The 27704-nt window shown below is 42.3% G+C and overlaps 1 protein-coding gene and 1 pseudogene across 1 annotated transcript in view; one reads left to right on the forward strand and one right to left on the reverse strand.

Moving 5' to 3' along the window:
- The window catches only part of stk32c (serine/threonine kinase 32C), a 95284-nt gene extending 81797 nt beyond the window's left edge, over nt 1–13487 (reverse strand). The window contains exon 1 of the mRNA XM_075474649.1: nt 13083–13487. Coding sequence (XP_075330764.1) covers nt 13083–13164 — 82 coding nt within the window. The 5' untranslated portion in view covers nt 13165–13487. The remainder of the gene's footprint in view (nt 1–13082) is intronic.
- Nucleotides 13488–15490: 2003 nt separating this feature from the next.
- On the forward strand, nt 15491–27373 carry LOC142398728 (uncharacterized; annotated as a pseudogene).
- The last annotated feature ends 331 nt before the right edge of the window (nt 27374–27704 follow it).

The raw sequence follows: 27704 nt of genomic DNA on the forward strand, positions 1-27704 counted from the left end.
ATTATTACATCAGGGTCCAGACAATACGTATGGATCGTCTACACCGAAAGTCAGTCCGAGCGTAATTGTTCCTGCAGCATCGTGTCACGTTTCCACAGTGGAATGGATTTATTGGATAGCTCTATTCGACCCCTCAAAAAGGTCATCAACCCCCCAACCAGCACGCGAAAAGTTAGTTCCAGGATGTCAACAACAGTGTTGCTTCCACAGTTGGGTGTCTGTTAGAGGCGAAAAAAAAATGAGGATTTTATCCAAGAGGGGGTGAGAAAAAACTGTTTTTTTTTCTTCAGTGGTTTTTGCTGGTACCATCTTATAGTGTCTCACAGTATTGGCACTTTAAAATCTCTGCGTTAAGATCTGTTGGGCAGTTACTTTGAGCTTATCCTTTTACTTCTGGGCAGACTTCACTGTTAATTCTAATGAGCTGTGAAGGACATTTTTCACGGTAATTTGCAGATGAATCCGTAATAAAAAGGACTTGTTGGTTTTAGCCTCCAGGCCGGAGTTGCTAACAGGATTAACTACAGAGGCGCAGGGGTAAGTGAGCGCATGAAAAGTGAGCACGGTATTTTATGCTGTTGGCCCTCATGTTTATGCATTTATGAAGGTTTTTCTTTCCAGAACACCAATTATGAGAAGGAGTGTTTGAATCTATTGCACAGTGGGATTTTTTGCGTTTTGCGGGAGATCATTTGTGTCTAATAACTCCTGCTGGAAAACAGCACGTCTTAAATGTTGAATGTGACATGATGTGGTAGGTGTTCTGAGGAGCTGCAGGGAGCAGAGCGAGTGTGGTGGAGGAGGGGAGGGGCTGAGGACAGTTGGCTATGGTGAATGTTGGACGTGAGGAAAGTTAGTGAGGTTGTCTTCATTTGGGTTATCACTACAGGTCAAGTCTTCGGAGCTGTCCATGGTCCTGAACCCTGAAACTCAATGAGTGGTAAGCAGGGAGGAAACGAGCAGAACCTGCGTCATTATTATCGTAAACTTTGCAACTCTATGCCGACTTTGTAGACTGCTTTGGTCAGAAGTGAAACGAGTCGCCCTGTGTTAGTGGCTAAAAGGTCTGACGATATGAACCACACGTCATATCCCAGTATTTCTAGACCAAATGGCGATATACGACACATGAAACACGCGTAAGATGACACAAGCACTTACAATCAAATGACTAAATCAAATCAACCAAAGCCTGAATCTAATTAAAATTCTTCCTGCACAACAAAGCACAGCTGTGCAAATAAATACGTAAACAACACGTGTAACAGCCCTTCCTAGTTTAAAAGATAAAAGCTGTTAGTGTAAAATGAAACAGTGGATTGAAAAAAAAAACAGATAGGTAAAAACCTATATTTCATAAAAACAGGAAAACCTCTCCTCATACGGCACTCATTTGTCCAAAAACTCATCAAATGTTAGTCCTTTGGGGAAATAAACAAACTGTTGATAAAGTTAGTCATATATAAAGTATTTTGAAGTATAAATAAATGTGGGCTTTTTTTGTAATTTTATGTATGCCTCTTTGTAATTACCAAGTTAACCTGTTAACCAATGTTTCCACTACTGGAACTTTCTCCAGGAACTGGGAACCTTAGTTACAGTTTGCATGGCAAGTTATTGTACAAATAAAAAGAAGCCTTCGAGAAAGCTAAGAAATGGTGGAGCCAGTCCATCTAAGCAGCTAATTTTGGCAATAGCACTAGAAATCTGTTAACTTACCAGCATTTCATCCATTTAAATCTGTTTTGGCATAACTCCTCTTGCACTGACTCAGTGTGTTTTTCTAACCCTAACCCCTTGTAAATGACAATTAACGGCAGCATGACTCGTATCTCCTTCATACGGTTGTTGCGGGTGCACGTCCTTTTATGGCATCACTGTTGTATATAATTCTCAGTTGACAACAGAACCAGTTTGCTTAATAATTCTGCTCCACAGAAAAGTTGATTCTACTTGCACAGAGGCAGGCATACATGATGCTTCTGTGAAAATATTTGAGACGGATAAATAATACACTCAACTGCCTCTCATTCCGCGGACACATTCCAACTGAAGCTGAAGCTGAAGCTGGCATTTGAACGGCTGTTATCTCATCACAGGCATACTTTATAGCCGCTTTCGGACAGAGCCGTTCAAAGAACGGTCCTCCTCGAATTTCGTTCTGATAACCGTCCTTCCCCAGCGGAACTGTTTCAGTCTGCATTCGCACATGAGTCGGGACTGATGCGCCGCACGCAGCCGTCTGCGTCAGCGACGTGTAACTTTAGCGCCACATTCAACAACAAAACAGAACCCAGTAAAGTAAGGAGAGAATGAAAAACACCACAAAGAAGCTAACATGGAGAGCGGGGAGGTCACCGTGTTCGTGGTCTGCATGATGGTGATATTAATCATGGACGATCACATCAGGCGGTGAGTTCATTATTTTGAAAACCGACGTTTATGGTGCTTTTACGGACCTTTTTGGACATGCGCATGACTTGCCTTTCTGAAGCAGGTTGAGATGAATCAAAATTAGGCAAATACCGGAGACAGCAGTAAACATCAAAAAAGCGGCGAGTGGGGTTCTAAAACATTGCAGACGACTCAGAAAAGAGGCTTAATGTTGGAAATACCGCAGTTCCCCTTTAAACGCGCTCCAGTTGTGTCCGTGTCGTATGAGGAAACATTTCAGCCGTGATAGCATGACATGGGGCGTAGCTACCAACCACCAAACACCTCCGTCAGATGCGTTCCTATAGAACCCTGAAAAGACCCAGCTGAGGAGAAGGAGCTGAAATGGTTTTAGGAACTGAGGGAGAAAGCCCCGAGTTCCTGTATGTGCGAATGCGGGAGAAAACGGCCCCGCGGATTAAAAGGTTATTAGAACTGCCAAAGGTTCCTACAGTCCGAATGCGGCTTATGACATCGCTCATCTACTCTGTAGCTGTCAGTTTTGCGAATCAGCACATGCACTTCATGCTTCAAGTTCTGGTTTGAGTGGCTGACCGACTCGCAACAGATAACACAGAGAGCCGAAAAACCGATTAGCACCTATACTCAGTGTAGGGGAAATGCAGTCAGTTGCGGACGGTGTTTTGTCCTCTGTGATAGAATAATAAAGGTAAAAACAGTGTTGAAAGGGGGTCAGCAAATGTACTTTTTGTGGTCATTAATTCACCTGCTAAGTGAAATCTATGTGTGGGCAACATTTAGTCATATTCAACAAGAAAAAAAACAAAAACCGCTGTCTAATAAACAGCTAAAAGGAACCTTTTAGCTCCTTGACATAAAGTTACTGAAGTTAAAACCTTCAGGTACTTTGAAGTGGAAACATGGCACATGAAAAACAATTAGAAATATTACACACTGCTGGTAAGTCTGTACACACACAGCGGCCGATGCATAATCAGGTTTGTCAACAGTCGCCACACAGTTCCAAACTCCCTGCATCCTGTATACTTTCAAAAATGTTCTTCCAATTAAGAACTACAGCGAACACAACAACTGCCCCCGCTCTGGTGTATTTTCAGTGGGACCTGGTTTCACAGACCACTGAGCTGTGACATATCACAAAGAAGAAAAGGACCACACTCCAGGGTTAAAATGCCATACTAACCTTTTGAGTGTTCACAGAGATACATTAGGGATCTATTTAGAGCACAGTCCTGGGAGGAGGGGGGTGGAGGGTGGGGGGGTGCAGTTGAGAGTCACGAACAGCCTTTGTGAGAAAAGAAAGAGTCAAGCTATACTGCAAATCGGGAGCTTTACTGTAAGGTGGAAAGAAGGGGGAAAAAAGCGCACAGTATAGTTACTGAGCTGTGACAGAAGTAGACAGCATCATTTGTTTTGAGCAAAATGAAAAGCACGTTGAGGGCTGAAAAATGCATCTTCTCTTCCAATCCATGAAATTTTCTATGTGCAGACGTGCGTTGTAACCCATGGGTTTACTAAAAGAAAGAGCAGAGCTGTAGCTTTGTAATTATAGAAGGAGACGTAATTCTTTAAAATGTCAAAACACTGCTTGTGCTGAAGCACAACATGCACAGTGCTGCATTTAAGTGTGTGTTTAAGGTGAGAGGAGAAGGACAGCGTGGCCTAGTTTTTCCCCCTTAGCTGCTCTTTCTGGAGTCAGAGGCAGGACACATTGTGTTCTGGCCCAGATACACCTGACTTCTGTTAGTTCTTTCAGGTATTCAGGACAGAGCTGCATACTCAGTTCACCAGTCAGGTGCGCACTCACATGATGCTTCAGCTATAATCCAGTTTTCACAACCTTCCCTGCGAAACACCTGTTTCTGACTGGAAATGTCTTTTCTGACACCTGTAAACGGTAGAAAGGCTGTTTTGACAGACCTCTGATTTCAGAAATGCAGCCCGTGTTGCAGCCTCCGGGGGAGTAAGAGGCAGCTGGAAGGGAGGAGTCTGTCAGATTTAATAAGTGTTGCCATTCAGCGGCCATTCACTGTGGAGTATTTCAAGAGAGAGAACATGTGTTTGCATTTACATGAGCAACTTTGGTAAAGGTAAGACTTCTTTACTGGGGAAAAGGGATTAGGAGAAACTGATTAAAATGACTGGATGCCCGGTGGAAAAACAAAACCTAACGAGTACTTCACAGTAAGTAGGACTGAGCTTTAATAAAAACACTTGGCATGACAGATTTAAGACAGGGAAAGTGAGCTGGATGACAGAGTAGACTATCATGTGTAGTAATGCATGCTAGTGTCCAAATTAAATAGATCGAAAGCCTTCTGTTAAGAAATATGTCTGAGGTTGGGGAGAAACCTGATTAGCCAACAGCACGTCAACCAAGGGTTTTACACATGGTCTTCGATTTCCGGCCTCTCAATGACTTCTCTTATTAAATCGTGTTCGTTGTGTGCATTTAAATATAGCGCGTGTGACAAAAACAAGCTCACATAAAGACTTGCAGTGATGGTCTGTGGTGTGGTATTGCGACATCAAAGTGGCTGCCCATCCTGTCCAAGAACCTTCCTCGGACCTCATTCTCTCGTTTATAAACTAAATCGGCCGGCCCACATCAGTCCAGTATCGTAAACGTGTTAGCCCGTAAGAAGCCTGGGGAGGATATAGAATGGCTGGTTTGTCCAGCAGAGCAACTCGGAATCCATCACTACTTCTCTCAGCTCTAAGTGCAGCACATGTAGCAGGATACACGTCACAGCTGAGCAGACAGAAGTGCTGAGTCAAGCCGTGTCCCCGAGTGGCTGACTCGTTTGTAATACAAAGTGCAGGAAAATATCTGCCAGCCGAGTGTGGTTATCCATCGCAGCATTGTTTACAAGCCTCGCAGAATTCGTCACATTTTGTTCATGAAGTAGCTACATGTAAGAACGGTTGCTTTCCTTTTTTTTTTTTGTTTAAATATAAAGCAGGAAGGAGAATTTTTAATGACGTGCAGCTCAGCTTGTTGCTGACAAACACGGTGGTAAAGATGGGCCCAGACTTTACCGGGGGCACAGAGTTTTCTATGTTTGGACTAACAGCATTGATGGAAAGTGAAAGGACTTTTTTTTCAACCTGTAAATCAAACACGTCCAACAACAACTAGATAACAATGGCCATCACTGCTGTGGTGCCTTACCCCCGTCAGATGGTATGGACTTTCACGCCACATTTGGTCGAAGCTGATGGCCACCCTCCCCGATTCTGGTTGTGTTGAAGGTCTCGTCCTGTTAAAAGGAAATTCTCTTCTCCCCTGTGGCCCTCTGCAGCACCGGTGCTCAGGATTTGGGGGGGGGGGGGGCTGAAAATTCAATGCAATCCGTTGATTTCCTTAGGCCAGTTTTTCTCAATTCCAGTCCTAGGGACCCACTGCCCTGCATGTTTTCGATGTTTTCCTCCTCCAGCACACCTGATTCAAATGAATGTCTCCTAATCAGGCCACTGCAGAGCTTAATGACGAGTTGATCACTGCCTGAGGCTAAGCTAGGCTACTTTATTTCAAACTAGCTTTATATCAATAATGTTATAACAAATTGGACTGCATTCAATCAAACTTGAATAGAACCTGTAAACCTACTCTTTGAAGTACCCTCGGATGACTTTTGCTACAAATTTGTGCTTTATAAACAAGTTATTTTGAGACTGAACTAATTCACACCAATTACAAGGGGGAGCTGACAGTCAGTAATCTCCCTGTAACTTAACCAAGAAGTAAAAGCCTGTGTGCTTAAAAACTTTTATGTGCCAAGCCAACCAGACAACAATTTTACCATCTGAGATCATCTTAAAAGTGTTTTTAATTGGTTTCAGTGGGCAATAACTGTCTGAGCTGGCTGTTAAATGAAATGTTGGATCTCAGGGTTTGTCTCACTACAGTGCTCAGGGGCCTCCCCACAAACACAATTAGGCAGCACACACACACACACACACACACACACGAGCGAACACTGCGTAATAAATGGGATTACAAACTACAGAGAGTTTATATTAGCCTTCCAAGCAACTGGTGTTGACTGTAATTTCCGATCCTCCTCAGTTGCTGCGAGCCCTCCTGAGCCTGAGCACAGCGAAAATGTACTTACAGCTTCACTCAGGCTACCTGCACGTAACGCCTGAGCGAAAGCGCCACTTCTCTTCCTTTTGTCATGAACCAACTCGGCAATGGAAGCAGTAATGAGCTGAAAGCAAGTGATACATTTCTCCATCAACTAAGTAAGTCACATACTGAACTAACTGCTGCTGCTACAGCACCTAGAGGGTTTGTTGGATTTATTGGAACCTCCTTTTTTCCAATTACAATATCAATTCAAAGTGACAAAACGAAGCAGATTTATGGTCTATAACAGTGAAACTCACTATTTTTTTTCACCAGAGCCACATTGGCCGAGCAAAATCAAGGGAAGAGCCACTTTTACAACAACTTACTAAAGTCCCCTTTTGCAAATATGCATTTCTACATATAAAACATCCCACAAAAAAAGAAACAACACAGCCAATACATTTTTAATTAAGACCACATTTGCCTTAATACTGGGATGAGCGGAAGCTGGCGTGCATGTCCTGGACTTTCTTCATGTTGTGTTTGTAGTTTGTGAGACATTCAGGATGGGCATGGTTTTTGTGATGGTTTTTTCCCTTTTTTAATTAAAAACCGATCCATTGTGCCTGCATCTCGCGCTGGCTAAAGGAGCTAGCGTGCGCTGCGTTCAAGTGTGACGGTGGTTTAAGCGGGCTGCGTTGCCAGGTTTAACAGTTCCCCCTTTAGGAAACACCATTAAGCCTTAATTAATACTTAATAAAAATACTTAATAATACAAAAACGCAAAATTAATAAAAATACTTAATACTGTGCAGTATTCGCTGTATGTTATTTGAAAAAATGTATTGTTACCATATTGTTATAAGCTACTATGAGAGTGCGAGCCACCAATTAGAGCTCGAGGAGCCGCCCAATGAGTATCTCTGGCCTATAATAAAGCTCTGTGTGCTCATTATCTCTCAACAGGTCAGCAAAGAGCAAACATGTCCAACAACAGCAGAGAGTGAAGACAGAGCAATCAACGGGAGCCAAACAGACACTCCTCCAAGCCCGCTTCAAATGTATTCGCCTCGTCTTAATCCGTCCTCCCTTTACAGAATCAGGTGGACACACACACACACCTCAACAAGCGAGAGCGACCTTTCCTCCCTCTGATGTCAGCATCAAGCTGAGTTAATCTCTTTGAAGACTCCTTCGCTCGGGCCCTGGAGCTGCTACAACTGTCATCACCTGCACATCACCTGAAGCAAACAAGGTTACATAAGCCCGGAGAGACGGACGCAGCGGCGCACACATGCGACTCTGGGACCAGCTTTTACGAGGAGATGTAAGATGTTGTAGGAGCGCTTCCATCCATTATGAAAACACAACACGGCCGACCACAGAGGGGCCTTCGTCGTGGAACACATTTTCTTTTTGTGCTCCGGTGGGGAAAAAGGACGGCTGTAAATGCCAATTCCATTTCAGGTGGTGTTGTTGCTCATCCTGGCTCGCGGAGACATTTGAGCAGAACAGATCCATTGCTATTGTTATTAGCAACCGCCGAGATTTTCCTGCTGCGACAAGTCTAAATGTCTGCAGGGAAAACGCCGGCGCAAAGCTGTCAACAGGAACAGCAGGTGCAGTGGAGACGTAAAAACACAGTTGGACCAGACTTACAAGCAGGCAGCATTAACATGTACTCATATTTAAATGTAGTGATGGAACAGTGTAATAATTACAGATTCAGAGAATAAACTTACACCGATTCTCTTTTGTAGGGAAAATGAGCCAAGTTTATGCAACAGGAAACAACATCTGGCATTTCAAACTCAGTTCATACATCGTCTCCCTTTGCATCTTGCACTTCCAACCAAGGCAAAATCTGAGTAAAAATAAAATGTATCTATGATAAGCTGCACAGCTTTACTTCAGGTCTGTAATTGTGTTCATCGGTGTTTCCAACTGCTTTGACAGCGCAGGTGTTTACAGCGCTGACGTTCTTCTCTCAGGTTACACAAACATCTCCATTTAGTTCCTAAAATCTGTACGTCAAAAAGTGCTGCTTCATCTTGGTGCTTGCACCTAAAATGCCAAATGTCGACTCGACTCCTTTCAGTCATTGCATGTTCAATTTCGACTTCGGATGTCAGAAGAGAATATTATTCCAGAGAAAGATCCCGTCACGCTTTGCCAGCCATCAGCTGCTGGGAACGTCAGCCTTCACGGAGCATAATGCACCATTGGCACAGTGGAATCCAGCTGTGGATTTATTCATTTAAAAATGTTTTATTTTTTTCCGCCAGCCGCATTTAACTTGTGGAATGGAGATCTGCCTGTGAGACAGACCACTCTGATTGGCTGTTGGTCACAGCCAATGACTGCACCAGAAAGCGGGGGGGGGGGGGGAACAGTGATGACAGAAAGCAACTAAATCAACATGTCACACAAAGTCTCTTATCATTTGTCATCTCCACCTCCAAAACAAGAACCCGGCCGAGTGGGGGGGCGAGGACAAGCAGACAGCTATGATTCAAGGGAGAGCGGCGCTGTAGGACACAACCCAAAAGCACAAAGCATGCGGCGATTTATTGATCAATTAATTTGATAAATTGTTTGATCGATGTGGTCTCATGGCTTCCCTTCTTGAAAACCATATGCATCACAGCCCCCTGCTACATTAGAGAATAACATCCTTTCACACAGGATAGCTCGAGCAGTTGGATGAGTCGGTGTTTGTGGTGTGTTCAGGTACCCTTTTTTTCCCCCTCCTTTTTTACCAAATGCTGACGACATGAGGAAAAACAGCAGGCAGCTTTCCACCGACGCTGAATCTCGACATCGATTTGCCGTCTCTGAATAGTTTCAGGTCGAAAAAACAAATGATGCGTCTTTGCAACATGTATCAGAGTCTCCAAAGAAGCTAATTAAAATGAGTTCCTTACTAAGTTTAATCATTTTTCTTATGTTTGACTGATTGACAGGTCAAAGCGAAGAGGCTTTAAAATGTTTGGTGTTTGGGAAATCAACTGTTGCTGACAATTATTAGCATGAAGACAAACCAGGTGACATCACTACCATTCTTCCCATATCTTGTGATGCTTCTGTGGCAAATTACAGCCAACGCCACTGTGAGAGCAGGCCGGTAACGAAAAGCTGCACTGAATTCTAAAAAAAAAAAAAAAAAGTGAGACAAATTGAGAGTCTGTGACAAAGATGAAAGAAAGTGGGCGCCTCAGTATTCAGTGGCAGTAATCAGCCGTCTATCTGCGCATCTATCTTTATCCTCAACCGAATCTACTTTCGCTGCCTCAGACATTTATCCTTGATGGGAAGAGCAGTCGGGCGCACACTCAGACATTCAGGCAGGCACACCCACGCACACACACACACACACACACACACACAGGATAGAAGTGGAAATTTGCCTTTGGCTTAACAAGAATGATCAAACAATATGACGCAGCACGCTCCGCGTTCACAATCACACGTGCTTTTTGAGGACTTCATGGAAAAAAAGTTTGTCAATTCTACACACTCTCCCGCAAACTGGAGCGTGCTCACGACAAGTGGCCTCTTCTAAAAAGCGACGGGCTGGTACTGCTCCTTGTTCTTATGGGGCCTTCAGAGTGAAGTGCCCCTTGTCTGCAGCCTGGCTAATAGTTAAACAGAACAGAATCTGCTCAGCCTGCTCCGTCGGGTCGTTACCATTTCCCCCATCTGTTCTTTTAGAGTTTTTCCTACTTGTTCAACCTACACGTTTCCGTTTCACAACCTTCCCCATTTTGTTTGTTGGCTCCATTGTGGACACAGCCGACGGGGAGCGACCAACATATTTTGCCTCGCAGAGAGTTGAATTACCATCTGGAAGGATTTTTATTCATTTATTTTGTTTTCCCATAATCCTTTTCACTGTGGCAAACTGACAGCTCTCTTGTTTGGACATTGTATCCTGTCAATCAGCCCGGCGCAACAGCTTGTTAAGATCAGCAAAGCACTTTCTTTAAACTCCAGACGCATCCACAGATGCAGATCTGTGCAGCCATCTGTTTGACAAATGCAAAACACAAGGTGATTCCATCACTTCTTCTTCACGATTGAGGGTCCCCCCCCCCCCCTCCCCCTTCTCTACATTTTCGGCTGTTCAATGAGATAGCTGTACGCGGCGTCTGTGATTTGTGTTCCAACATCCTCCAAGACTGATGAACCATTCCGTGCGTTTTTCTTCCAGGAGCCGTGGTCTTCACTTCTAAGCTGAAATGAGTTTGGTCTCAATCTTCTCATCTCATTCGTGGCAAAAAGGCGCCATTTCACCATTTCCAAAAACATCTAATGAGAGCTTTACAGCTCTAGAAGACCCAGCATCTCTCAGATGAGGACAAACCCATGATATAGGTGCCTCATCGATGAGAATTAATCACTCATTAACTAACTGATAGCGCCATTTCCCACCCAGGGTGCTGTTGTCAAACAGTGTCAGAGAAAACGAACAACGATCAAACCGGCAGAATGTGTACCTCAATCAATTCCACAGCCTTCCTCTGCTAATCAAACTATCTGCCAAAAAAGCCCTTCTGGCAGCTACGCTTGGACATCAACCTGACCGCTTGATTATGTTTGCAGCCTTTTTGAGCCAAAAGCTGCTCTAATATTACTGCCCAATGTAGGCCGCATGCTGTTTTCCAAGAGGCCGGGGGGGGGGGTGCACTGTTTCTAAGAGACATGACAAGCAGCAAGAGACATGTAGACACTTTAAGTCGGCATCCACAACGCAGTGCACCAGGATTCGCTCAGGCTGTTATCAGCTCTCAGCAGCTCTTTGAACGAGGCACGGGGTGAGAGAGAAGCGGCTGTTTTACAAAGGCGGTGCCGGAGCGTTTCACAAGTGTGAGGACTGTGACTTTAACTGTTTCAAAAGCTCTACTCGCTGTACATATTTTTTTATTTTTCCATTGTTGCATGCAGGCGCACACACTAGATTACATGCCCCGTGATGCCAGCGAGGTGTAGTGATTACATCAAAAGCACCTTTGCTCCGCAGGAACGGATCCCGCCTCAGTCCGTATGCATGACGACGGAGGTTATGGCGACTGGCAGCGATTAGGCTCTCATCCTGCACAGCACTGCTGTTATCGCTTTCAGGTCAGAGACGGGCGGCACCTGCTTCTGTGGAAGACGCAGAGACCGAATCGTAGAGATGATTCCGTCAAGAGCGAGAAACGTCACCTCAGCGCCGAGACGTTCGGCCCTCGGTCATGATGAGGTTTCTCCACGAATGACAGAGAATCAGTCTGCCCAGGAACGTCTCTCATTCTGAAACCTTAATACATTCGAGATGTGGGGGGCTTAGCTTTGATCAGCAGCTGCAAAAAGGGCAGAGCGCGCCACTTAAAGCCGTAGGGCCACTCCTCACTCTCTCTGTAGCCACTCGCCTTGATGGGAGGCTGAACTGGAGCTGGACTGACAAGATGCTATAGGCCTAATTGGGTTATCCTTGGAAGAAGATGCACTCAACACTCCACACACACACATTTAGTACCACAGCCCTGCAGGGAAATGACCTCATTTCCCCAAGTTTTGCCTGCAACTTGGCCGGAGCCTTCCGATTTGACAGCTCTGCAGCAACATTTTTGGAGTCCATCACAGAGATTCACTGCTGAGCCGACCGGCTGCTCTGCCAAGGAGCTCAGGCCCGACACCCTCACAAGACGTCATTACTTCCACGCGTGACGCTAATGGCGATTTAATTATGCCATTAACGCACTTTTCTTTTCTCCCCAAAAACGTGTCCACATTAAAAAGAAAGGAAAAAAAAGGGTACATTAAGGCTTTTGTGTGTTCTATCACAGCGTGCGTTGAAAGAAACGTCAAAACTTTCTGCAATGAGTGGAAAATGTTTGTTTTAAAAGTTACTTTGCTAGTAACTCAGCTGGTCCAGTCCAGAGTCCAGAATAAACATTTAGCATTTAGCTGTTATGCTGCAAACAAGTGGAAACAAACTGCCAGTGGAGCTTAAACTTTCACCAAATGGAGACATTTTTAAATCCAGGTTAAAAACATTTCTGTTCTCATGTGTCTATGCATGAAATCTGCACGATATCTTTGAACTTATCTGGACTGTTGCTTGTTTTTAAATTCATTTAAATGATTTTAGTTGTTTCTCTTCATATTCTTTTATGTATTTTTAATAATTCTTACACTCCCTGCTGCAATGCTTTTATTTTATGTGAAGCGCTTTGGATTGTTTGTACATGAAATGTGCTATACAAATAAATTTGATTTGATTTGATTTAGTGCAGTGCATATATATATACACATACATACATGTATGTATGTATGTATGTATGTATGTATGTGTAGATGCTATTTCTTGTCGCCTCTGGATGATACAATTCACTGTACAGTTGGTTTGAGAGTGGGAAGTTGGATTTCCAAAACAAACTTTGGTCGCTCCTCCTTTTTAGCCCCAGCAACCTGAAAGTCAACCTCGAACGGAAACTTTGGCAACTTGGTTGCCTTGTTTAGACACTAAACAAGTATACTTTGACAGGACTCGTCATTGGCTACAGCTGCCGTGCTCATGTTGCAAGCGTGCTCGACTTTCTCCATCACTTACCATCTTCCCTTTCGTCGAAAACCGGCCTCTTAGAAGAACTGTTGGCGCCCATCCTCTTCTTCCACTTGCCCCAGTGAAACATTGATGCTCAGATAGCATTCCTCGCCTCTGGAAGAGAAACTACAGCCCCGCGTTGGACACCCTCCTCAAAAGACAGAAACACCAGTCGTGCATGTCACCCCAAACGGAGTCCGATATTTCGCTTTTTCTCTGCCCAATTACGTTCCGCCGACAAAATCTTGAGCCGCGCGAGTCAAAGTCTTTTGAAAGCGGCGGAGACGGCGGGCACGTGCCGACGCACCCGGGATAATGTGCACAACAAAGACAGTTCCGTTGAGTTGGAGCCTGTAGGTCGGAGGAACGTGTTGGTGGGTGCTCAGTTGTCTTCCGCAGCCAAACCAACAGTCGGTGCCGAGATTGTGTGTGAGCCGCGTGAAGGTGCACGCAGTTAGCGCGACCAAAACCGGAAGTGTGGCGGTGATAATTCAAAATAAAAGAAAGAAAACGCATTTTGATACCACAGTTTCTAATTGGTCATTTGGACTGTTGACCTTATTCGGTTCATTTAGAATTAATTTAGAGGTTAAAGTATGGACAACGGCATTGGACAGACGTGTGCCTTTCTTTGTTTTTTTTTGTTTTTTTTTGTTGTTGTTTGTTTTGTTTTGTTTTTGTTTTGTTTTCCATCACTTTTATTTCCTATTTGGGATGTCTCATTTTTACGGAAGAGTATTAGGGCCAGGCATGAGAAAAAATAATAATATTTTGCCTGTCGAGATTAAAGTCAACATGTCGAGATTAACGTCAACATAAATTTCGAGAATAAAGTCGAAATGTCGAGAATAAAGTTGAAAACTTTATTTTCCACATTTCGACTTTAATCTTGGCATGTCGACTTTATTCTCGACATGTCGACTTTATTCTCGACGGGCAAAATATAAATGTTTTTTCTTATGCCTGGCCCTAATACTCTTCCGTACATTTTAGTCATCCTCTACCATCATTTTTACGTCTCCTTACTCACTGGTCCGAATCTAATTTTGGTTTGCTTGATACATCTTTCTGTGATCTATACTTTTTGTCTGATGAACAATGTCAAAAAAAAAAAAAAAAAAAAAAGAATCCTATAAATTTATGAGAACGGATTCAAAAAGCTACGGTTCACACTTTGGGTTTTGTTAATAAGACGTGAGGAATAAACAGACTTCATCTTTGAACACTTCTCTCACTTTACTTTGTTTTCAGTTTGCAAATGATGCTTTTATTATGAAAGTGGTAACCGGAAGTTGCTTTTCAGCGTTCTGCCAAACTTGACGTCAGTAAGTAATGTGACTACTGCTGGCCAGTACGACGCTCTGCTCACAGACTGTCATACACATAAAACAAGCCTATGTGAGAGGGAAAGTGAGGCGGGGTGACCTCAGTATAAAGCAGAGGCTTTTTCAGTTTAGGTAAAAGCAGTGGACAAGTGCTGGCCACCACTAATCCAAATTAACACCAGTGAATTATTTCACTGCCTCATTAGAAGATTTACGGGTGGAGCCGGATCACTGAAGGGGGGGGGTTAACACTTTATCTAATACACACACTATATTTATACATGTCGCTGGTCGGCACAAAATTTAATACCAATAGAATGGAATAAAAATTAAATACGTCACAGTTCTACCACGTTGCATTCAACGGAGAGGCAATATTTAACATTTAAATTAAATACTAACGAATGTCTGGTTAACTACTGAATAAGGTGAGGCTGCGTTTCAGTTTTATGCCCCTAACATCTGGAACAGTCTTCCAGAAGATGTGAGACAGGCCTCAACTCTGACAATGTTTAAATCCAGGCTGAAAACAGGTCTATTTAGCCGTGCATATGACACCTGAAAGTATTTTATCTGCACTCTTCACTTTTAAATTAATGAATTAATGATTATTTTTCATGTTTTTTATTATTATTTTTATTTTATTTATTTATTTATTTTATATTATTTGTTTATTTATTTTATATTATTTGTTTATTTATTCTATATTATTTATTTATTTAATTTTTTTAATGATTTTATTGCGTTCTTGTGCTCTATAAATAAAATTGCCTTGCCTTGCCTGGTTGGAACTTAACGAGCAAAAACTTGTTTTGACCGCGGGCGGTTGCCGTACTTTGTGTAGACTCGTTGCCATGGTTACGGCGTGAAACTTGCGAGGCTTTTTTGGTAAAGGCTCATCAACGTTTTGTTGTTGTTTTTTAAAAAAGCGTTTATTTTGAGTTATAAGTAGCGTGTTTCTCGGCAGGTAATTTAGCTTATAGGGCGGTGTTGTTCGCTAACGTTAGCGCCAAGTTGTGCGGAGGAATTTAGTCATTCGGCACATTGTCATTGCTTTGAATCCAAAACACGTCCGCGTCGCTTCGACAAATGGCTCCGCCAGAGAAAGAGGAGCCGCGCTTCGTCTTTGGGAACGCTGCCGTCAAACCGCAGAGCCGAAGCGCTCCGCCTGAGGACTCCGAGCCCCAGCGGTCCGCTGAGGGCTCCTCCATAGAGATGCTGTGTCTGAGGAGATCCAATCTCAAACATGTTCCCGGCCGAGTCCTGAAAAGTGGCTTCCTCACAGTCAGTTTTATTGTTTGTAACTTTATCAGCCACATCTTGTGTGCTGTAACATATTCTATACAGCAGCACAGGGGCGATTTTAGGATCTGGTCTTTAGGGGTGCCCCAGCCCCCAGTGCTCGCACAGGCACATTATTTCTCACTAATTGAGGCGAACTAGTACATTTATAAATTTTGGAGCCGTATTAGTTTTGCTTTGAGTAGTGTTTTCCCCTACAACATTCAATTTTGACCTCTTAATTTCAAAAGACTGTGGCTTGGACAGGGATAACAGAGAGTAAAAAACAAAAACAAATGCTAGAAAATAAATAAAATGGTCACTAAAATAATGCATCCTTGAGCAAAAAAAAAAAAGTGTTTTTGCATAATATAATATTTTAAAAATGTGCTGAGCCAGGGGGTGCCGAGCTTTCTCACGATGTTGCCTTGGCACCACTAAAAGCACCCTAGCCTCGCCCCTGCAGCAGCGTAAGTGTTGTTCTGCGTGATCTACTCATTCTTACTTTGTCATGTTTAGTATCTGAGTCTGGAAGGCAACCAGATCTGCAGCATCCCAGACTCATTGTTCACCAGCTTGCCCTCGCTGCAGTGGCTGGACCTCAGAAAAAACCTAATTACATCGCTTCCTGTTGAAATTGGCTCTCACAGGTCAGGACCTTCTGCAACTCGTGCTTTACCCTTTTTTGTTTGTTTGTTTGCTGTTGTTATTGTTTTTTTTAACACCTACCATGCTCTAAGAGTTATCCAGGGCTGTTTTTCATCTGTGGCTCCTTTTTAAAGGAAATTCCTTCATGAAGCCACCGTGGGCCTATATTATGTTTCATTCTTTGGTTGCAGGACCAGGGGCGTGGCTACGGGGGGGCTGGGGGGGCACTGCCCCCCTGAGAAATGCCCTGTCCATCCAAAGAAAACTGGCCAGAAAAAAGGCCACGATTTATTATCTCTGTTTGTGTCTTGTATTGGTAGAATGAATGCAGGTGGTGATTTAAAAAAAGAATATATCTGCAAAGTTTATAGCTTTATTTATTTTTTTGTTATCGTCTCCCCCCCCCCCCTCCGTAACCTTAACCCCTTGCTGCTGAAAAAAAAAACATTTTCAGATGTTTTTGTTGTATATAATGATCTGAAATGTAGACTTAATGAAGGTAATAAAAAGCTGGAGTTGGCTGGATGTCTTGCCCCAAGTATCTACTTGAATTTAGATCCTTAATGGAGAATGTGGAGCATGTTAAACAAAAGCTATTGCATCATAGAAGTTCTACATTTCTTTACAAAAAAAAACTTCATAAAAAAATTAGGGCTGGGACTTTAGCGCGTTAATTTCGATTAATTAACTACACACATATTAACGCGTTAAAAAAAATAACGCATTTTAATCGCACACTATAATATATTTTTTTTATTTTTTATTTTTTTTTAAATACAGACGGATGGAAGCGTCGACAAGAGCGTGGTTGTGTGCAGATTATGCAACAAGGAATTCGCGTATCACCGCAGCGTATCAAGCCTCAAATATCACCTCAACGCTAAACATGTAGCAGCTAGCGTGGAAGCTAACGGGGGCCCAACGCAGCTTAACATCCAAGATTCTATATACTGTGTTTTCATGCTACATTCAGATTTCAAATAGGGATATGTTCTGTGTTTTTTGAAATATTGTTGAAAATGTTAATTTTCTAAAGGATAAAGTATATGCGATTAAAATGCGATTAATTTCGATTAATTAATTTCAAAGCCTGTAGTTAACTCGATTAAAAATTTTAATCGAGTCACAGCCCTAAAAAAAATTCCACACTGTTGTCAAAATTGACGGTAATGATTTATGCTAGTGTGACCATATTTTCATTACCGAATTGAATTATTATTATTATTATTATTATTATTATTATTATTATTATGCTGGAAGTTGTAGTCGTGGTTATCCACCGATTTTTTTCAGGTATTGTTTTCTGCCCCCCCAGATGAGCTAACTGCCCCCCCACACATGCCATTCTGCTCACACCTCTGTGCAGGACTCTCTTGAGGGTATGAAACAAATGCACAGGCCAACGAACGCATTCACTGTGGCCATTGGGAATCAAAGCAAACCTAAGCTTGCTTTGCAGCGTCTCTTCCTGTGCTTTTACTGTGTATCGTTCCGCTTGGGATAAATCCTACTTCAGCTTGATCAAGGCAGAGCCCTCTCGGCCATCTGATAATCTGACTGTGTTCATGTAGGTCTTTGCAAACGCTGCTGCTGGAAGGGAATCCCATCTCAGAGCTTCCACCAGAGCTGGGTGAGTTGAGTTCAGTCACTTCAGTCAGTCGCGTCTCACGCTTTTGAAATGATAGATTTTCTTTTTGTTCTATGATTGTCGGGTACCAAATACGTCATTCAATAAATAAGAAAACGGTGGTTTAGACGGTGTAGTTGGGGGGGAAAAAACCTACAGCTTTATTTCTTGCCGTTATCTCTGCTACTGCACTGCTGCTGTCATGCATATTTAATATTGGTAATTAGGAATTTACAGCATGCGAGCCTCTTCTGCTATCATTATAAACTAATCGGGATCAGAGAGTCAGTTACCAAGCAGAGCGTAAGCCGCTACAAACAGCAGCGTTTGGCTTTTTTTTTTTTCCAGGAAATGTGATTACCCTCCGTGGCCTGAACCTGAGGGACTGCCCCATCCAATTTCCTCCACAAGACGTCGTGCACCAGGGACTCCGGTCCATCCTGCAGTTCTTGCGGAGAGTTCTAGCAGAGCGACCGGTTAGTGTGAGGAAGACTTCTCCAGGTGAATCAAAGGCACCTTAACTTTGCAGCAGCACAACGTGCACGCACATGCTCTCTCGCCATCTGCTCTTTTTTGCCAAAGATAGGACGGGTGGCATCAAAAATAGCTCCTCGCCTTGGTACCACTTTACTGGCGTGACTTCTGTTACCTTGGAGACGGCTTGTGCCACTCAGCTGACTCTCCATCTCCCCCAACCCCGCTGCTCCAGCTTCCAGCTCTGTAATATTTTTAGCCAGATGAAAATGATCGATAACCTGCGGGCTTTAAACAGGAGCTCTCTGTCAGTGGGCAGTGTCTGGAGGTAATCACTGTGAGAAGCCCAAGACAGCCCTCCACAGGAGAGGCTGCTGCTGCACAATGAGCGGAGCCAGACCCTTGAATCAAATGATTTATCTCCTCGCCTGCAGGGTTATTACTGACAAGACCCCGGGTCCTCAGTGGGAAATCTCCTTTTTATTTACTGTAATTGGCTCAGAGTGTAAGTCCGGCAGATCTGAATGTCCCCAACCTTTATCTGGTGTGACAATATGGAATATTTAGCTTGTTTGAGTGTAGTTTTACCACTCGTGGTTTAAAAATACATCCAGTCGCTGACAAGTGCAAACAGTAGATGCTCAGAAAGAAATGTTTTACCTGTTGTAATGTAAATGTATTTTATTTATACAGCCCTTTACAAACAATCATTACGATGTACTTGTGCTTTACAGTAGGTAATAGATAAAGAATAAGTAAAAACAATAAAAGAACAGTGAAAGCAATGAAATACAACAAAATCTTATAAGATAAACTAAGATAAAAGTGTCATCATACTACTGGGTATTAAAAGCAATCCTAAATAAGTAGGTTTTTAGCCTAGATTTGAAGAGGCCCAGGTCAGAAATAAGACGATTGTAATGCCTTGTGTGCACTTGCTTAGTAAAGTCAGTGATTTCAAACGGTCGTACTGTGTTTGTACCGGCCACAATCAGCTGTAGACAGTGACGGTTGTTGCGAGTGTCTTCAGTCCTCACAGCGTGCTTGTTGCCATGGTTGTTTCATCGCCAGTGGTGGAGAGGCTCCAGCTGTCGGAGCTGATGGGGTCCAATGTCGACGAGCAGGAGGAGTCGGTGGATGAGGGCGAGATGCAGAAGTTCAGGGAACTCAAAGACAAGTTTATCCTGCTGGACAAAGCTGAGCTGGGCTTAATGGCACATGGTGATAAAACGCCAAAGTCACGGCTTCCATCTATCATCAGAAGGTAGGTAAATGTGTTCAACTGTGGGAAAGTTAAGAGATTTGTGATGTGGGTACCTGCAAATGACTTGAGTACAGAGCTACTGCTAGCTTAGCATATAAACAGGGATTGAAAAAAATTGGGGAAAGTTTAAAGATCTGCTTTCCACTACCTCTGAAGCTCACGTGTCATCTTTTTCTGGCCAAGATCGATAACTTCCTGCAGTTGTAGGGGGTTGCCTCACATGTGGTCTGATGAAAAACAGCCACATAGAATAGAATAGAATAGAATAGAATAGAATAGAATAGAATAAAATAGAATAGAATAGAATAGAAAAAAATACTTTATTCATTCTATTCTATTCTATTCGAGGTGGCTGTTTTTCAACTATAACCCCATGTGAAAAGGAATTTAGTTAATTCACTCTACAGTTTTCAAACATGCTTACAAAGCAAGATACAGCATGTTAAGTCATCAACTGCATAGCTGCCGATATGTGCACTTTCACCATTGAGCTTCCTTTATTTGTGGGCATTTTTAAAGGAACAACCACTTTTATTTATTAGATATTTAGTGGTCAAGTTGCTGATATCAACCATCTGACATCCGCTAACTATGTAGCGACAAACTGCATCTATATATCGGTCGGCTAAATGAGCTGTTGAGGATTAAATAAGCCGCCGTTTTGGTGTCACCCATTTTTTCCCCTAAAGTCCCTTCAAAATGTATTCTCAACATCCACTGACCTTTTTTCCTTCTCACCAACTTCCAAAAAATACAGCACAGTACGTGTGTTTTATGGGGGTAATATGGCGGTTCTCTCATGTACAAGGACCCACTGTGCCAGTGTATAGAAATGGTTCATTCTGAGGTAGTAAAAAATTTTGTAATTAATCTACCAAAGCACCACATCTACTCAAATATAGTTCGATAAATTTTGAATAAGTATTTTTTTCTTTGTATAGAAGGTTTGATTATATTTTATTTGTAGATTTGCTTTTGTAGCCCACAGCTTAGATTAAAGAACATAAGAGAAACTGAAACTTGCTTTTCAGGTAGGGTGTTGATAACTCACACAGAAGCAGATAACCAAATATTTGTTTATTGACATTCTTGTGAGAACTGTGACAGACTTGCAGGTCTTCACCAGAACAAACTGTATATACACACGGGTCAAGTCAGAAAGCAAAGTAGCAAGTCTATTTATGGAATAAGTGAATCACTGCCTACCACACTCATCTCACGACATTCATCCGACTTTGATAATACTTTATTAATCTCCAAGTTGAGGGAAACGAGTAAAAAAATAAACCGTTGAAAAACTGTCCAACAATGGAAGTACAGCAGACAGAGAGAAACATGGTTTTCATCTGCAGTGATCACCATTAAAGCTGCAACTTTCCCGTTGGCATGGTTACTCATCCTAACAAATGTTTAAAAGTGGCAGAATTCCCAGTAGAAGCCCCATAACCAGCACAGCATCCAAACCCACATGGAAAAATCTTTAGAAAGTCAACTGTTATAGAAAAAAAGAAACAAAAGTAGAAAAAAAATACAAATGTAGTAATAAATGTAAAAAATGTAGTATTAATGTATGTAAATATATATATGTACGTGCATATGTATGTATAGAGAACAGAATAGAAAAATACTTTATTTATCCCCCAGTAGGGGAAATTCAAATTAGTCCAGTAGCTAAAAAAAAAATTTATATTTACAATGATTGTATATTAGAACAACAACAACAACAATAATAATAATAATAATAATAATAATAATAATATTATTAATAATACATAAATAAATTTGAGAAAAACATGTCAGCAGTCACTGTTAAAAAGCCTAATGGCTGTGGGGACAAAGGACCTCCTGAACCTCTCAGTCCTGCAGTGCAGAGAGATGAGCCTCTCACTGCAACTTCTATGTCATATATAATATGTACATATAAATGTAAAAATGATAAAGAATATAAAACATAAAGAATCAATAACAGAAAATAGTAATCGGTTATTGAAAAGGGAAAACTTACTTACGCTCTTTGTTGCAGCGAAGGTGAAGAAGCCTCTGACTGAACATACTTTGTCGCTTGATCACTATGTTATGTAGCGGGTGTGCCGTATTCTCCATAATTACAACATTCTTTTTTTTTATTTTGTTTTGCATAAAGCTGATTATTTTTTATTTTTTTGCATAATCAGCTCCAGGGGCTCCATAGCCAGCCCTCTTTCTAAGTTTGTTCACTTTATTTAATCACTTGCTCTGATGCTGCTGCTCCAACAGATGGCAGCAAGGCAGATTGCACTCTCCACTGCAGACGTAGAGAACAATGATTCAGTGCAAACATTAAAGGATATAAATTCCTCAAGAAAGTAGAGCGTGCTCTGGTGTCCCTTATCTTGTTGACATTCAGGATGTAGGGATTGTTCCCGCACCATACCACAAGATGACTACAGTTCCAATTATTCTTTCATTATCAACTGATTTTAGTTTATTACTTGATTGCTTATTTGCAGCCCAAGAATTATTTTACTGTTTCATTTACATTCTACTTTGCATTTCAAAGTAGCAAAATCATGACACCGTGCATGCAGTGATTTTGATGTGGATGATGTTTCTGTTTAAACAGAGCTACATTTATATGGCAGGATGCTTTGATCAGTGCACAAAAAAAATGAGTAGGAAAACTGTAGCAATGACTAAATTCACGAAGTCATTACAGGTGTTAATGATTCAGAATTTTTTTTTCTGCATAGTTTCAGTCAAACCCTTCATTTGCAGTCACAACAGTTCACTAAGTCACTAAGTCCCACAACAGCTCGCCCAACCGTGATGTGAGCTCATCTGAAAAAAGCTTTCGGTCATCAATTTTGTTGTAGGATGGAACAAAAATAAGAGTGTTTGGACATAAAAATGTTGCTATCGTTTGGTGGAAGAGATGAGAAACCATCAGCCCCAAGAACATCTTCACAGTAACACAGGGTGAAGGGAGTGTAATGCTTTGGGAATTCTCTTCAAGCAGTAGCGCAGGCAGCCTTGTCGGCATGGAGGAATTATGAGAAATGGGGCCTTTCATTGTTATTCTGGAGGAAAACATCAGGCAGTCTGAAAAATATCTGCAGTGGGGCTTTATCACACCTTCAAACATAACAAAGTGATCCATAACATATGGTCAGAGCCCAGAGCTGAATCTATGGAGAAAACTTGGAAAGCAGGGAGGAATGGTCCAACATTCCAGTTAGTACAACTCCAATTTGAGGGAAAAATGGGAACGGTATAGACAATACGCACTGAAAAAGAAAATTGCAGTAATTCTCCCATTTAGTTATTTGACTGCAAACAATATGAATCCAGGATATTTCATGTTTTTGTCTCATCAGCTTAAAAAAGCTTGGACGGGGACAGTTTAGGGCTAGAAATTAGGTCTCAAAAGTATTGATAATCATATAATATGTAGTATACTTCATATACTACTAATATAGAGTATATGTTTTTTGCAAACAGCTGGTTTGAGCAGGTGACTGGAATCATGTAATCAGATCAAAAAGATCACCGGTTTGTCTACAAATGTGTGAGACAGTCGTTAAAGTGTTTAAGAAACAATGCTTATCGGTTCACGGTGCACAGTATCAATCAACCGAGGAATCTGGAAGAATGAAAAAGCCCAATGTGCATCAGCAGCTGTCTTTCTTCGATAATTGATCTGATCACATGGGCAAGGGATGGCTGTGGAAAGCCTTTGTCGAGCACAATAATCCAGAGTAATATTCTCAAAATCCTCTAGAAAACTTTACTGTGTTAACCCTGCCCGGGGGCGGCAGCGACTTCTTGGGGCTCGGAAGCATCTGGGATGGACTGTCGCACAGTGGAAACGTGTGCCGTGGTCAAAACCCATCGTTATTCCAGATCTTTGTTGGGAAAAGACTTTGTGCTCCTGACCAGAGGCGTAAAGAACCAGTTTGTTATCAGCAACAGGTCCTAAAGCCAGGCTCTGTGGCGGCATGCGGTCGTACCGGTGCCCTTTGAAACTGACCTGTTTCCAACAGAGAGTGAGTAGATATTTTGAGTTTGAAAAATCAGACATCTGCACAATCTGTACTGTAGGAGGATTGGGACAAAATGACAACTGAAACGCATCTTCGCTCAGGACCTTCGATGCCGGAACATCTTTTTAGGATTCTAAGGTGGAATGGCCACATTACAAAGCTTCACTGCAGCAACCTGTTTGTGGAATGAGACCTTTGCACTGAAAAATGTTTGTGACGATGGAAATTAAGACGAAGAGACAACATGAATTATCTTGGGTTCATGGTGGATGCAGTGAAATAAAACTGGACCTTTTCCTTTTTGGGGGGTGGTATAAGAACCATTTGACTGCTGCGGTGGAACAATGAGTGCTTTATCACCAGTTTGTTGATCCTGCAATGACACGGTTTAGACTTAGAAAACGTAACCTGACGTATACTAAATTATAGGAATATTTCTGATTTAAGCGGAGAAAAAACCTTAAAGGGATAGTTCGCCTCTTTTGACATGAAGCTGTATGACATCCCATATTAGCAACATCATTGATGAACATTTTCTTACCCACCGCTGCGTCCTGTGAGCTGAGTTCCGGCCTTGTTTAGGCGCTAACGAAGGTAGTCCGGCTAGTTGGCTGGGGTGGCAAAAATAAAGCGTTTTGCTCTTCAAAACAATATGCGTTCAAAAGAGTAATACATTTGCATCACAAAATCGTCCCTCCAGAAAAAGTCAGACCTCACAATCGCTGTTTTGAGAAGCAAGACGCTTTATTTTCGGGACCCTTGCAAACTAGCCGGACTACCTTCGTCAACACCAAAACGAGGCTGGAACTCTGCTCACAGGACGCAGTTGGGGGTAAGTCAATGTTCATAAATTATATTGCTAATATGGGATGTCATACAGCTTCATTTCAAAAGAGGCGAACTATCCCTTTAAATGTTCCCCCCTTATATAAGGGTTGTTCGGTCCTCCTTTATTTCTTTATTTTTTTTTGGTACAGTGGAGCCAGGTAGCAAATATCAGTTGGGAATACATTCGTATTACCTTCCCGACATCCTGTTATTTTCTCTCCAGTGGTAGAATGAACGAGATCAATTTATTCTCGCTGGAGGTAACTTTAGTGCCACAGTGTGGAGGGCATGATACCTTGGAAAAGGTGAGCTAAACACTTTTTTTTTTTTAATGACACTCTCCACAGACGGGACCAGGTTATTAAAAAAAAAAATCTCCCAAAGCTGTGTCCACTGGGGCTCAGAACTCTGGAGAGCAATGAAAATGGAGCATTCTGCTTTGACTTCTTCTCTCAGGAAAACAACAACAACAACAACAAAGGCCAGCATAATTCCCGAGCTTCCTCTGTATGACACTCAGCCGTGGAAGAGGCCACAAGAAAAGAGGCAGGCCTTTCTGGAGCAGAGGAAAATGTAAGCCCATTTCAGCCTCAGTTTCATCGAATTTTGCTTCGAATCTTTTGTCTGTGCGGCTTTATCTCGGCCATCAGAAGCGATTTGACGAGCAGTAAAAAACACTGACACGGGAAAGTCAGAATGTTTATTCAGAAAGCAGACACCTCGCATTAGTGAAACTGGAACAGATAAGCGGTCAATGACAGCGTTATCAATGGGGAGCAATTTTTCTGAAGCCCAGAAACTATTTTCCACGACATGGACCGTTTACTCTGCTTTGTTATCTGACTCTCCCCGCAGCAGCCAAGAGGCTCTTCAAAAGTGGCGTACGCAGGCAAAAGCCACACAGGAGAGGAAAATGTCAGAGCACAAACAGAAGAGACAGGACAGGCAGAGAAAGCAAGAGGTAGGTGTGGGCTCCAATTTTTTACCTGTCAACCTGCCAACCACCAGGGGGCAGCAGAGCGCCACCTCTATCCCCGCTGGTAACAGAAGTTAAATGGTAAATATGATATCGAAAACAGTATAAATAAGTAATGATGCCAGTGAGTGAGTTGTCAGGTAGTTAGTTGATAATGTGGCAGCGACAGATTTCAGTGACAGCAGTGCGTAGCTGTGGAAACACACACTGCACACAACCACAGGTGGATGGTGTGGAGACATTTGGCCATCAGCTACATTCTAATGCATGCAGTTGAAGTGCAGCCCATGATTTTTTTAAAAGACATCCAGCAACACCACTGTGACTAAGCACTGAAAAAAAAAAACATCATTTAACACAATGAGGCCGTTATGCTGCGGCCTTCCAACTGCAGCTACCGGCTGTAGCTTTGTATAATGCAACAGCTGTGTCATCCTTTATGTACACAAGCTACACCAGCTCTGCAATCAAAAAGGAAAACAATGTTGTTCATGGCACAAAGAAAAATCACTCTGTTACAGGAAGCAGATCCAAAACCTGGTCGGGAGGACAGCGGCGGTATCTTACCGAGGCAGGTTTTTGGTGCGTCCACCACAGAGACGGATAAGCACAGGTAAGCAGGATTTCTGAGGGACCGAAATACAGTCGAGTGCAGTCAACATAATCCGAACCAGCCCAGCAGTGTTTCTTTGCTTTAGTTTGTTTCCAATCAGGATGTTTATAGGAGAATACCCCCATTCTGTCATTAAAAATGTACAGCGCATTACTTGTAGGCATGAAAATATCCCCCAAAGGTCACTTTGATTGGTTTCCCATTGAGTCCTGCTGATGAAGGTGTAACGCTAGAGACACCTAGTGGGCAAAGAGAGGCTGTGCAGACATCATGGAAGATAGGCAGCTTCTTTTGTTCTTTCTTTAATAACATTATGCCTTTAAAAAAAAAAAAAGACTGCCAAACAAGATCAGATAGCCAAGCGTGTGCTGTTCTGTTTCCACTGATTGAATCAATCATAACCGAGGAGAAAACAATCAGCTGCAGCCTTCTTAATCTACTGTTGGCCATCTTATAAAGCTTCTGATGCCAATATAGGCCATACCATAGCATCCAGACACCGAGTCTTTTGATCAGAAATTTTGACTTTTGACCTGTTAGCCTCTCAAGATCTGCCTGGGAGCTGGAGCAACAGATCCTTGCCCGTGTCGAGAGGATCCATGAGAGACGCAGGAATCCCAGGGGCTCTATGACCGAGCAGATGGCAGCGACAGAGGAGGATCTGGAAGAGGTGAGGCCTGTGATTCATTGTTGGCTATTGACAAAAGCCAGCAGTATTTAAATCCCATTACTGACCTTTTTTCTCTCCCTGTGTCTCCCTTTTTTGACTGACAGATGAGGAAGTTACAAGAACGACTTCTCGAGGGGAAGAGAAATCTATGCAGACGTTAGGAAAACCGTTTCGGCGTCTTCACAGCAGACACCTGACGGGGTTTTCTTTCCAAACGAAAGGGATTACTCACCTGGTTGCTGTGGGGGTTTTGTGCTATTGAGTACATGCTCAAAATCGATTGAAAAGACTAATCCCTTCTGAATGGTCATCATAATCCCCGTGTTACAAAAATAAACATCTGAAGTGGGCAATGGAGTGATTAGAAAATGTTCTATTCCAGTTCTTCTGTCTTTTTTTTCCCCCCTCTTTCTGGGACTTATGCAAGACACCTCTCTCCTTTACATAACTCCCATTACTCATACAAAATTTATATGATAATGTTGCATTTACAGTGTTTGTGTGTGTGTGTGTGTGTGTGTGTGTAGTTAAAAGGATCATTGATTCACCAGACATACAAAGGAGCACCTCTTTGATAAGAACTGTGTAAAACAAGCTTTAGAATGTGAAAGGTGAATAAAATTCTAAATGAAAAATGATGGTGAACGTCCCAATTATAGCCCAACGGGGGAATTGTACTACAGGAGTAATAATTACTTGCACAATAGCGAAATAATATGGGCTTATTCTTGTTGTTCTGGTTGTTGTTGTTGTTTCTTTTCGTTTTTTGTTTTGTTTTTAGTTTTATACTTGTACTAAGTGTTGCTCTATATTATCTCATAAATATCTGACTTGCAAGGAAGGACAATTTGAATGTTGGATAATAACTTTGGCCCCTGATGTCTCCTTGGATATGAGAGCACT

Source organism: Odontesthes bonariensis, chromosome 2 (assembly GCF_027942865.1).
Source record: "Odontesthes bonariensis isolate fOdoBon6 chromosome 2, fOdoBon6.hap1, whole genome shotgun sequence".
NCBI classification, from domain to species: Eukaryota; Metazoa; Chordata; class Actinopteri; order Atheriniformes; family Atherinopsidae; genus Odontesthes; species Odontesthes bonariensis.